This window comes from Elgaria multicarinata, chromosome 9, assembly GCF_023053635.1.
Source record: "Elgaria multicarinata webbii isolate HBS135686 ecotype San Diego chromosome 9, rElgMul1.1.pri, whole genome shotgun sequence".
NCBI classification, from domain to species: Eukaryota; Metazoa; Chordata; class Lepidosauria; order Squamata; family Anguidae; genus Elgaria; species Elgaria multicarinata.
The window spans coordinates 43033386-43045779 of NC_086179.1; the positions used below are offsets into that span (position 1 = coordinate 43033386).

A 12394-nucleotide genomic window follows, 5' to 3' on the forward strand; every position below is an offset into this window, starting at 1 on the left:
GGAGGCAAGCGTACCTGTTCCATCCATTCACATAACTCATCCTAGGTGATTCCAAAATGATCAGGGGCTGGAGCAACTTCCCTATACAGAGAAGTTACAGCATTTGAGGCTCTTTAGCTTAGAGAAAAAGCAACGAAGGAGGTCTGTAAAACTATGTAAGGTGTGGAGACGTGGATAGGGAGATGTTTTTCTCATTCTTTCATAGTACTGCAACTTGGGGTCATCCAATAAAGCTGAATGGTGGAAGATTCAGGACAGACAACAGGAAGTACTTCTTCACTTTCTGAATTCCACAGTATGGAATTTGCTACCACAAAATGCAGTGATGGCTGCTGACTTGGATGGCTTTAAAAGAGAATTAGACCAATTTGTGGACGATAAGGCTATCTGAAATATCGTCTCCCCGTATATAGTCCCTATAACCTTCAGGAGAGGGCTTGCTGTTTTGCTTTTAATGATGTCTTGTTTTATAATGTGTTGTGCACCACTTTGGGATTTTTAAAATTGGGAGAGGTATATGAATTTTCTAAAATAGATCAATCAGGCTATCAATGACTACTAGTACTTTTTATACTGTATTTTGGATTTGTGTTTTTAACCGGTTGGTTGTTTTATTATGGTTTTAATTTTCGTGAACCGCCCAGAGAGCTTCAGCTATTGGGCGGTATAGAAATGTAATAAATAAATAAAAGTCACAATGGCTTACAGTATGTCAGTTGCTGGGAGCAGGAGGGTGCTGTTGTGCTCAGGCTTATGTGGTTCTCACAGGCCTCTAATTGGCTACTGTGGGAACAAAATGCTGGACTAGATAGGCCTTTGGTCTGATCCAGCATAGAACATTTTATGTTCTTATATTGTTTTCCTGCAAAGATAAATAAAAAGGTCTAGAAAAATATGTCACATTCCTAGGTATTACTGTCAGATTTTAGGGCATGAGGGTCCAAGGTGCAGGGTTAAATATTTAAAACAAACAGGTAGAGCCAGAATAGAGGCCTGTTCAGTTGTTACAATTTTCTACATAGGGATCAATCTCCTTGTAGAAGAGCATGTGTATACAGTGCAAGTGTTTGTGTTACGGAAGGTAAGCTGATTACAGTATGCATGGGGGGAAATTGTAATGAAGTGGTACATTTACAGAAAGAAAGAAAGCTTCTGCACTCATTGAGAAGATTTAACTATTTATGTTAATTTTAGGGTTACAGTTGTGTTAATTTTTAGGGTTACAATGGATCCAGTGTGGAGGCTTCAAAGCTAGACATATTTTCTTGGAAGCAAATCCTCTTGAGTCCAGTGGAATTTTCTTCCAGAGATTCATAGGATTGGGCTATAACTGTTTTTGAGTAATTAAAGAAAACTTGACAGTGTGGGGTTTTTTCCTGAGCAATCAGTTGTTGCAGAGTTGTTTATCACAGTTAACACAGTTAATCACAGTTACTTGATGAACATCTTAAGACTACTTAACTGACAGTAGATGCTCTTTGATGTCTTGATTGAATAAATTTATATAATTTAGTATCATTTGACAGTAATTTAGGTTTCTCACTACTTGAAGCTTTCTTTATAGTGTGCTTTTAAGGTATTTGATGGTAGATTTATTATAAATTGCCTAAATTGGTGTACTCTAAATTCACACAAAAAAACCTCTTTGATGAGTCGTCTTATAGGTGGAGCCTTCTCAACTGGTTCAGTTGGCAGGACTTTCAATGAAGACTCATCCAGACCTAGGGAGGAGGCTCACTCAGCATCCCAACCATCTTACCTGAGTGATAATAGGAAGGGCTGCACGTATCCTACTCTAAAACTGTTAAAATTCTTTAATTCACATTCTTCACTGGGAAAAGCTGTATTCTTCAGCCTGTATACATTATGCAAACTGAGCACCTGATTTTCACCAATTTCCCATATCTATTGCAGCTCTGTATGCAACATCCAATACTATTCCAGAAGGTCCCTCAACCCTCAAGAGCAGCTTTGGAGGTATAGAGCCATGAGCGGCTGCAGTGGGTAGGAGGGACCAGGAAGAATTGGGTGCCCTGCCTTGCATGAGTGGAAATGCTTTCCACTAGCAAAGACACCATTAGATACAATGCAGTGTATAATTTATTTCTCCAGTCACGGAGAAGCAAGGACTCTGTAACCCTACCACTGCTATTGAGAATCTCTGGTGTCTGAGATTTTAGCAGGCATTCTCACTTTCAAGCACATATTTACAGTCAAAATAACTAGAAACACGCATAAATACTTCTGAAAGCTGAAGCCCATACTTCTGAAGCTCTGTACTTTTTCTCTGCTCTTGCAGAATCGTAGCAGATGTTTCCACAGGCTTCTTTGCCTGGTTAGAGAAAGAGCAGGGCTTTTGTGTCTTTTGGGATTGGTCGGCTTAGGGAGAAGACTGAAGAGGTGCTTTGAGCAGAAGACTCTCCTGTATTCGCCCACCCAAGAGGCTAATGTTGGGGTGTAGGGAGCTGGGTTTCCCTGTGCCCAGTCCCTAGGAAGGCACTCCTTCAACCTGCCTGGATTATACAGAGGCACAGACAGAAAGGAGCTTAGTGCTACCAGAGGGGTAGGCCTTTGCACCAATATTCTGGTGAATTGACTGCTTCATCTCTTGTAGCAGTCACAGGGTGCTTCCAGACAGAGGGCTCCTAGCAGTTCCAATCAAGACTTTCCATCTTTCCCTCCTTAGCAGATTTTTTTTCTCTGCTAACAAGACGGAAGAAGTGGTGAGAAAACACAACAAGGTTACAAATGGAAGACAACATCATCTGGACTTCTGTGTAAAATTCAATGAATGAGGTTGTGGTAGTTGCACAATAAAAAGTCTTGACTGGAAGCACCCCCAGTGGTTGCTGCATGGCTACTAGGCTATGGCTCGGGGTTTCTGGTGCTCAGCCTCAATATGTATGGGACGCAGAGGAAGAGTGGCCTTTTTCCTGTGCATTTCTTCTGCATCACATTGATGAACTACTCTCCAGGTTTTAAATGCTCCTTTAAATATTGCTGTAAGCAGGCTGTGTAGTAACTCTGTCCTTTTCTCTTTCAACATGTTCCTGAATGTCTTGCTTGTGGGATGAATTGGTTGGTGTTGGCAAACGTTAGAGCCTATTGTGAAGAATGGAAGACCTCCAACTTCTCACAGCATGCACTCATTCCTTCACCAGTATACGGGATCCTTCAAAAAGCCTCCACTACGACGACCACACAGTGTTATAGGTGGCAGCCTGGGCTCTTTCATGGCAATGCCTAGGAATGGCAGCAGACTAGGTAATGTGTCCTTATCGCCTCAATGCATTCAGTTCATAGGTTAATTCTTTGGCTTCTCTCCTTCACCCCAGAGTAACAGCAATGCAGCAATGTTTGTAACAGGGTTGTAGAAATTTTAAGCTTTTTAATACTCAATATCATTGTTAAATATATTTGGAAGGAAATTCACTATAAAAAGCAGTGGGATGTGTTCACTGCAAGTCAAATGTATCTTAAAGTTTTAGTTTTATTTTAATGAATTTATTTATTACATTTGTATACTGCCTAATAACCAAAGCTCTCTGGGAGGTTCACAAAACAAAACTTAAAACTATAAAGTTCTACTGTAAACCAGGGTTTCCACACCTGCTGGATGCCAACTTAATAGGATGGCACCCTATTATCATGGGTGCCAAAAGTGTTAATTCATAAAATATTCACACGTGAGTGGTTGGCACCTAGGGATTTACAGTTTATCTTGCACTTAAGTAGCCCAATTTCAGGAACAAAAATCTTCTACTACAAATCCTTCCTTGGACCGTTGGAGTCCTTCTAGCAAGTCGCAAACCCTTCAGTGGAGTTAGAAACCTGGTCTGTTAAGCAAATGCAAGTTAGCTATTCTTGAGCAGATTGGCAACTATATTGATTTTAGCATTTTATCTTTTTAAAAAATGAAGTTGCAGTTATTTAGCACTGTTAGTAGTATCAAGGTTTGAAAGAGACTAAAGCCCTATTCAGGCATTCATTATTATGATTCTTAATTGTGTGAGTGAATGCCCAATAGGGCTTAAATAACCCATACTTCAAGGCAGGACATACCACTCTTTGACAGAGCCCCTTCCCAGTGTGTGTCACAAACAAAAATCATGTGTGCAACATTCAGAAATGAAGCATGTATAGGCACCAATATATACAGTCTTTTGTGCATTCCTTCATTAGAAATGGAAATTGCATTTGTTGTCATCTCCCTTCTAAATGGGGTGATGGCTTAAGACAATGGTAAAGTTTCTGGTGGTTTAAGTGATCCAAAATGAAGGTAGAATTTCACTGGCGAGTCCTCGTGTAAAAACATTCAGTATTGCCTATTGTAAATTAGGGGTAGGGGAAAATGATAGTATTGGCTAAAAAAATTATAATATGGGCTGATGTCAGCTCATTGGCAAGAGACAGCATATGTGAAAATCATTTGCACAAAATTCTTAACCAATCCTTTCCTTACACTTGCCTTCTTAAGTCTGACAGTGACCTATCCTTTTGCAATTATTTTGTTGTCTAAATCAATTACATGCTTTTATGTTAATGAATCTTTGGAATACTGCTTAAATATTCATGATTGCAGCTTCTCCCGCCCTTCATAGAGAAATTAACTGGCAGACGTGCCTGCTCTTTGTGTCTGGTGAAGTGAATTATGCTCCCCAGAGGTGTAATTTTATGTCAATAAATGTATAATATAGCCTTTGTCCCTATGAACGGAGTGCTGTTTTGTCTGATAAGGAGAGGGGTACTTGGAGTTGGTTTGGCCTATTTCCTGCAACTGACAATTGTATTAAACACATTTTTGCGGAATTTGATCAACTTCTATTATGCAGGACTTCATATTTAATTTTTTAAAAGTGTATTTAGTCTTAGTTTCAAGTGAAAACAAGAAAAATCATATCTAGGGTTAGGAAAAAAATCTGCAAACAGAAGCAAATCCAGCTTAGCAAACAACAGCAGTCATTATACTTAACTTCTGCTGAATTGGAAGCTTCAGAACTATAATTGCCAAAATGGATGCCATTACTCACAGAAGAATCCTTTGTGTTCATAAACTGAGTGACTTGAATATTTTGTTATCTGATGTCAACAGCTCTGAGACCAACAGTTATGTTGCAGATTTTCAAGTAATGCCTTCACTTCCTTTGTCATTAATTTGTCATATAATTTAGTAAAAGGTGTTTATGGCAGTACATACAACAATAGCTTATATCAGACTTCATTTATAAAGTTTATCCCCTGTTTAAGAAAATTCTAGAAAATACTTAGCTAAAGTTGAGAGTACTAGAATACATCAAGGGAATTTATGGAAACTCTTCTATTAGCAGGCTTTTACAGAATCATTGATCATATATATTAATGCATATAGCAAGTAATTCCCCATTGTAGCCTTCAAGTTTCCTTCCCTTAGTTATCCATTGTTATTATGGGATAAATGCAATTAATGTTTGTTACTGTTTTAACTAAGTCAAAAAATAAATAACTTAAGCCTTCATACAGCTTGTAGAATCAGCATGTAATGGGATCACTGTTAAATCTGAGCCAGCATTTGTTGGACATTATATGTAACTCATGTGTTCGTGCACAGGCTCTCACATAATCTGGTCTATTTGTACAGTTCTGGTCACCACACCTTGGAAAGGATATTGTAGAGGTGGAAAAAAGGCAAAGAAGGGAGCAACGAAAATGATCAAGGCTTTGGAGAACCTCCCCTGTGAGGAAAGGTTACAGTGTTTGGACTACTTAGCTTAGAAAAAAAGGCTAGAAGTGGGGGAATAGAGATGTATAAAATTGTGCATGGTATAGAGAAATACTGCAACCTGGGATCATCCAAAGAAGCTGAATGGTAAGAGATTCAGGACAGACTTAAGGAAGTACTTCTTCACATAGCGCATAGGTAAACTATGGAATTTTCTACTACAATATATAAAGGCCAGCAACCTAGACTGGTTAAAAGGGGATTAGACAAACTCCTGGAGAATAAGGCTACTACTCATGATGGCTATATATTTCCTCCAGGATCAGAGGCACCATGTTTCTGAATACCATTTCCAGAGGGACAGCATCAAGAGAGAACTGACCTTGTGTCTTTCTTCCAAGCTTCCCATAAGTATCTGGCTGGCCACTCTGGGAAACAGGATGCTACACTAAGAAGGCCTTTGGTTTGATCCAGCAGGGCTGCTCTTATGTTCTTAGGACCTACACACAGCCGTTGAATTTATAGATAGATTCGATGTGATCTCTCTGACCCACTACACACTGATTCCATACAGTTTGCCTGCAACGTAAATAGGACTGTAGTTATCACATGCTAAAGGAGCTTAGCTTTTATCAAAATCAGGCATATGCATGTATTTCCATATTGTGTTCCTGGATCACTTCCCCTAGGATAGTTTGGTTGTAGGTCTGTTTCTAGCCGTAGAATTGTTTCATTATGGTACTTTTAAAATCCTATAATGACTACAGAGAAGTAAGTCCCATTGGGTTCAGTGGGGCATACCCCATTTTAGTGGGCATGGACTTGCAGCCTAAGAGGAGTTAAGTGTACACTCTTCTATTTTGATTTTTTTGTGAATCTATTGAATGCTATGCATGTTTGCATAGATATGACATACCAGTGAATTATTTTCAGAATGGCTCTATATCTTGCAATCAGTATTTCATCTAGAAAGTACAGCTTGTTGCTTTTAAAATCCTAGATCAGTTTTTGCTTCCTAAGAGAAATAGCCTGTACACATTTTTCCCACTTAAATATAGCAGGAAGAAGGTTGCAGGCTCTTTTGTAGTAAACCTAATCACTTGTTTTAATTAACTAAGCATTTCTTATTCTGCCTTGGTAAAGGTGACATTACAAATACATAATGGAAATGTGGATAAAATTTGGTCATTAACCAAAGATATTTTGTTCTTGAGAATTACTGGTAAATCTTAGAATTATCTTCATTTCTCACTATCCATTGAAAATTGCAAGGAGTTTGACATTTACCATAACACACACACACACGTCCCTTGAAATTTCCCAATACTTTAATATTCCTTTCACTTGAAAATGTCTTTCTTGGTGCTTGAATAAAAGCTTCCTTTTAAAGTTCCCTCTATAATAGTCTTAGCTAAGAATATTTCTAGTAGATTTTGATTCTGCATATTAGATAGGTCTCCTTTTTCTTGGCATCCCAATTATATATTGATAACCTTGGTCTTCAAATTGAAGAGATTTCAATTAAAAATAGAAGCTGAATAAACTAACTAGGACTAAAAAGATTGTGCCAAGCTGACATCATTCTCTGTTTGGAATGTGCTAATCATGTGATAGACACAATCGTAGTGATAAAATGAGTACCATTTAGCTTGCTCTAGTGCTTTCAGTGAGCAATTAAGACTGAGTGCTTTCTTAATTGAAAGTCAGTAGAATAATTAATGGCTTTGTTTGATTTAGACATTGTACATGAAAATCTGAAAATGGGATCAGATGGTGAAAGCGATCAAGCTTCTGGAACGTCATCTGATGAAGTTCAATCCCCTACAGGTGTTTGCCTCAGAAACCGGATACACAGACGGATTTCCATGGAGGTAATTTATTTTCCCATGGTGAAGGGAATTATTCTAACAAGACCATTGGGATTCGTTTGCCTGTTTTAAATACTTTTTACTACTTGATGTTCAGTATAACTGAACCGGAAATAGAAAGTAAATAGGTTATCTTTGACAGTGTTATGATCATTTTTAAAACACAAGCTTGTAAATAATGTCCACCATCACCCCACCCAAGTTACTAGCCTGCAAAAAAGAAAAAAATACTGTTGTGCTGGAAGTTAGCAGAAGAGAGCTACATTTCTAGGCTGGGTGTAGAGGAGGTAATTTTATCCTGTAGTAGCCCACTTGGTTTCTATGTTGGGAACATTGGGAACATAGAACATTGTTCTGTGTTCACAAGATGTGAACTCCAAGGTCTGGATGTGGCCGTTGAAAAGGCCCTTCCTCCTTCTCCTATTACATCTTTCTCTGACATCGGCAAGACAGCGGAAAGCCCAGGCAGGCTTGCATTAATTACAGCCTTTCTGAACCTGGAGCGTCCAGATGTGTTGGACTGCATCTCCCAGAATGCCCCAGCCAGCAGCTGGCTGGGGCATTCTGGGAGTTGTAGTCCAACACATCTGGAGCGCCCCAAGTTCAGAAAGGCTGAATTAGAAGAAGTAGTCCTTAAGGTAGCCTGGTCCTAAGCCATTTAGGACTTTAAAAGATAAAATGGGCTATTGTTGTTGTTGTTGTTGTTGTTATATTTATTTGTATCCCACCTTTTGCCCAATGCAGTTTAAATTGGGCTGACAAATCGATTGGAAGCCAATGCAATGATAATTGTGGAGTCACATGCTCCTTATACCCTGCTCCAATCAAACATCTGTCTGCAACATTTTGGACTTGTTTTTCTTTTATTTCATTTATTTATTTATTTATTTATTTATTACATTTATATACCTCCCCATAGCCGAAGCTATCTGGGTGGTTTACAAAGATTAAAAGACTGAACATTAAAAATGGGGGATTAAAACCATAAAAATATAAAAGCAGCTACCATTTAAAACCATTTTTAAACTCTCAGCCAGGCCAAAGACAGTTCTGGAGTCAGTTAAAAAAAAAACCACAACCCTCAACATATGCTGTTAAATGCATGGGAGCAAAGAAAGGTCTTGACCTGGCGCCAAAAAGATGACAGTGTTGGTGCCAGGCAGGCCTCATCGGGGAGATCGTTCCATAATTGAGGGGGGGGCACCACAGAGAAGTCCCTCTCCCTTGTTGCCATCTACTGTTTGGGGATGGGAGAAGTAAAAAAAAATCCTACTGGGCTTGCCCAAATCCTTGGATGTAGCTAAAGTTTGGATTCTAGTCCAAGTCATGCCTTTCCTTTAAATTGAGTAGGTTTTCAGCCGTCTGGGAAATTGGGGTAATGAATGACAAAATGAGAACCAGGCCTTCTGGGTAGTGTATGCATAAAACTCTGAGCGATTCTGTCCTTGACTCCTGGTTGTCATTTAAGGCCGCTTATTTATTTATTTATTTATTGCATTTCTATACTGCCCAATAGCCGGAGCTCTCTTGGTGGTATAATCTGTACAACACTTCAGTAACAAACACAATAGAGAAGCTTTTGACTTCTTCGGCTTTTCTCTCTTCCTGTTTTAACAAACGGAATCTTGCGTGACACTAAACAAAAGGAGGAAAGACTACTTAATTTCCTTCATTTATAAAACTAAGTATGAATACCAGCCATCCTTTCATGTACCTGGAGAAAATTGTCACAAAATCCTAAATCAGATAACTAGATTTTTAACACACAAGGGTAAAACCTATTTTATATTTAAAGTCTACTTCATTGTAGACTCCTAAAGAGGACTTTCCCCAAATAATGTTTGTTTTTAAAACCACGGGTGCTTTTGCTTCTTGCATTTTTGTTAGCTTTTAAATTTGATTCAAAACTCAGTGATGTCAGTAGAAGATGTTTTTCCTATTGATTTGAGTGGCTTCCTGAATGTTTTACCTATTATTTGAGCTTATGCACCAAGAATGTAAAGAGAAGCTTTGGTATGCTGGTAAAATCTGGAAGAGCACTTTAAAAAAGAAAAAAGAAACACAGGCTGTAGCTAGACCTAAGGTTTATCCCAGGATCATCCCGGTTCGTCCCTGCCTGAGCACTGGATACCCCGTGTGGCACTTAGATGAACAGGTTTGACCCCAGGACAATCCTGGGATAAACCTTAGGTCTAGCTACGGCCACAGTCATTCATTCTACTTCTTTCTCTCAAAATTAAACATCCAAACTGAAAACCTTTTACATTTGGCGGTTTTTAAAAAAATGTTCATATTTGTCATAATTCAGTTCATCATAGAAACACGGGAAATATTTTCTTTGTATTTTCCATTTTTCTCTGAATCTAGAATACTTGTTTCTAAAGTCATTGAAAATGGAGTATCATGGTTCAATTATGTGTCTGTTGGATAGCACAATCATTGATGTCTGTGTTGGGAAGTCTTCTGAAAATTTTTATTTTATTTATTTATTTAAGGATTTTTATGCCGCCATTCAGCCAAAAAAGGCTCTCACTCTTAAAACAACTTTGAGATTGCAAAGATAAAGTTTAGCTCATGTATACTTTCCTAAATTATTTTACTCTTTTATAGCTTAGACTGCTTGAACTTTGTATCCTCTTAGGATGTGATCCTGTGCACGTTTAGACGAAAGAAAAAATCCTACAATTCCCAGCATGCCCCAGCTGACATGGCTGGCTGGCGAGTTGCTGGAAGTTATAAGAGGTTTTTCTGTCTAAACATGTGTAGGACTGTGTCTTTACTGAGCCGGATTTAGAGTGTTTGAATTCCTGTCACCTGAACTTTTGTGTATCTGTTAAAAGGTTTTACTGTTGTGCCAAACAAATGGTATTTCTGATTCACTGATTGAGAAGAAAGGCTGGACATTGGGCATGACTACACAGTGCTGTGGGGCTACAGGAAGAATGAGCAAGTTTGCTTCTGCAGCCAGGCCCTCCTTATTTTCCTGGTGTGGACAGGGCTGCAAACTACTTTAGGGCCTGAAAGAGAACATGTGAAGAATGAGGAACAATTACTTACGCTCGAAAAAGTAGAAATCCTGGAGGGGCAGGGATGGAATGCTGGGTCTGGATTCTGGAATGGGAATATGAAAATGAAGCATGAAGTTTGTGCTACATGAATCAATGATTCTGCTATTCATGCTACCACTGAAGACATTTATAATCCTGCTTGCAATTTTCTATTCATCTAGGGTAGCTTGTGCCTCTTTATTGTGATTCTGAATTAGAATAATTAAGACTACAATCCTGTACATACTTACCTGAGAGTAAGTCCCACTCAGCTCCACGGCATTTACTTCCAAGTAGATGTACATAGGATTGCACATGAAGTCTATTTTAAGTACTTTGATCTGCTGTTACCTGATGCTGATCACTCTTAAAATCCTTAAAGTTTTGTTAATACAGAACTTTAATCTGTCTATATTTAATTATATTATCCACTTTTCTTCTTCTTTCCATTGCTCCCTAAAGTTGGTATTCTCACTCTGATCTTTATTTATGTTTCGTGATAAGATGTGCACTCAAATATAGAATATAATCTTTCAAATGTATAATCATTTTTCATCTATCCAATTAGCAAATAGTTTAAAAAATGATTGGCCACTTAGTTTAATGTAGGCATGCTTTTATACTTTAATTATTAAGCTAAAGCTAGCCAATCTAGGTTTTAATCCACAATTCTAAATTCTCTTAATGAATAGCTAAATTTAATCTTTATCTGCTATCAGTCCATTGTGAGTTAATGTTCTCCATGCGTTTGTTGTAGCATACTCCCATTCCAGAGTTGGCTCTTAATGTTCACTGACCTTTTTGAGATGCATTCTGCTTCAGATGTGTTGGGAAATTAAATTTATGCAAAATGCACTGGCTGCAGAAGAATCTGTGGTTTAAAATGGCTACCATCACTGTGAATAATATGATTAGCTTGTTAGGCAGTGTGTTCCTTTGATCAGTGACTCTCAAATTGTGCAGGAAGCACAAGACGCTTGCAAAGGGGTTGGAGTTCAAAGGAGGGCAAGGATTCTCCAGCAGACAGAGGCACCTTCCTCCCAACCATAGAGTTTTAGTGATCAACCACCAAAATCACCGTGCCAACAATGGAAGCTGCAGAGAGGCAAGGAATGAATGGGAGATTCAGGCCACAGCCATCTCTCCTCCTCTTGCCATTTTCCCTGGCTTGCTCTTTTTCTTCTTCTTTTGGAGAGAATTTGAGATGCCCTGTTGAAGTCCTCTTCCAATGCCTGTATTGGATTAGTACCCCCACTTCACAGACCCTTAACATATATAGCAGTGGGATACATCAGTGCTTGTAGGCCAACTTGGCAACTTGTAGGCCAAAACATCTGGAGTTCCACAACTCCCATGGGAGTTGTAGGCTAAAACATCTAGGTTGTCGAAAAATTGCCGGAAACTACGTAAATGGAGCTGCATGCAAGGATTTGGCACATCTACCTGCTGAAGAGGTGGTTGCTAGGGTCTGAGCAATAGAGAAAGCAATGATGTCAAGTTTAAATACTTTACTATAAAGTTGCTGTCAAAGTGGGCAAGCTCTTCCTTTGTTGGGTCTGTGCTCATCCCCAATCACCCACCATGAACAGTAGTGGGGGTTCAGTACAGCCTGTTTAACACATCAGTTTTTAAAAAAATCTATAGGTAATTTGAAGAACCAGAATAGATATAGGAGTCCTGGGCCATTTTAAATGGTGCAATAATGATTAGTTTTGGAAGGCAAGGAGTTGTAGGATTTAATCATCTTCTTTTTTTTCATTTCTAGGGAACATTAAACTCAG

General features: G+C 38.7%; 1 protein-coding gene across 1 annotated transcript in view; it reads left to right on the top strand.

Annotated features, from left to right (window-relative positions):
- CDK17 (cyclin dependent kinase 17) overlaps positions 1-12394 on the top strand; it is an 88082-nt gene that overhangs the window by 41773 nt on the left and 33915 nt on the right. Inside the window, exons 3-4 of the mRNA XM_063133744.1 lie at positions 3100-3264; positions 7436-7569. Coding sequence (XP_062989814.1) covers positions 3100-3264; positions 7436-7569 — 299 coding nt within the window. The remainder of the gene's footprint in view (positions 1-3099; positions 3265-7435; positions 7570-12394) is intronic.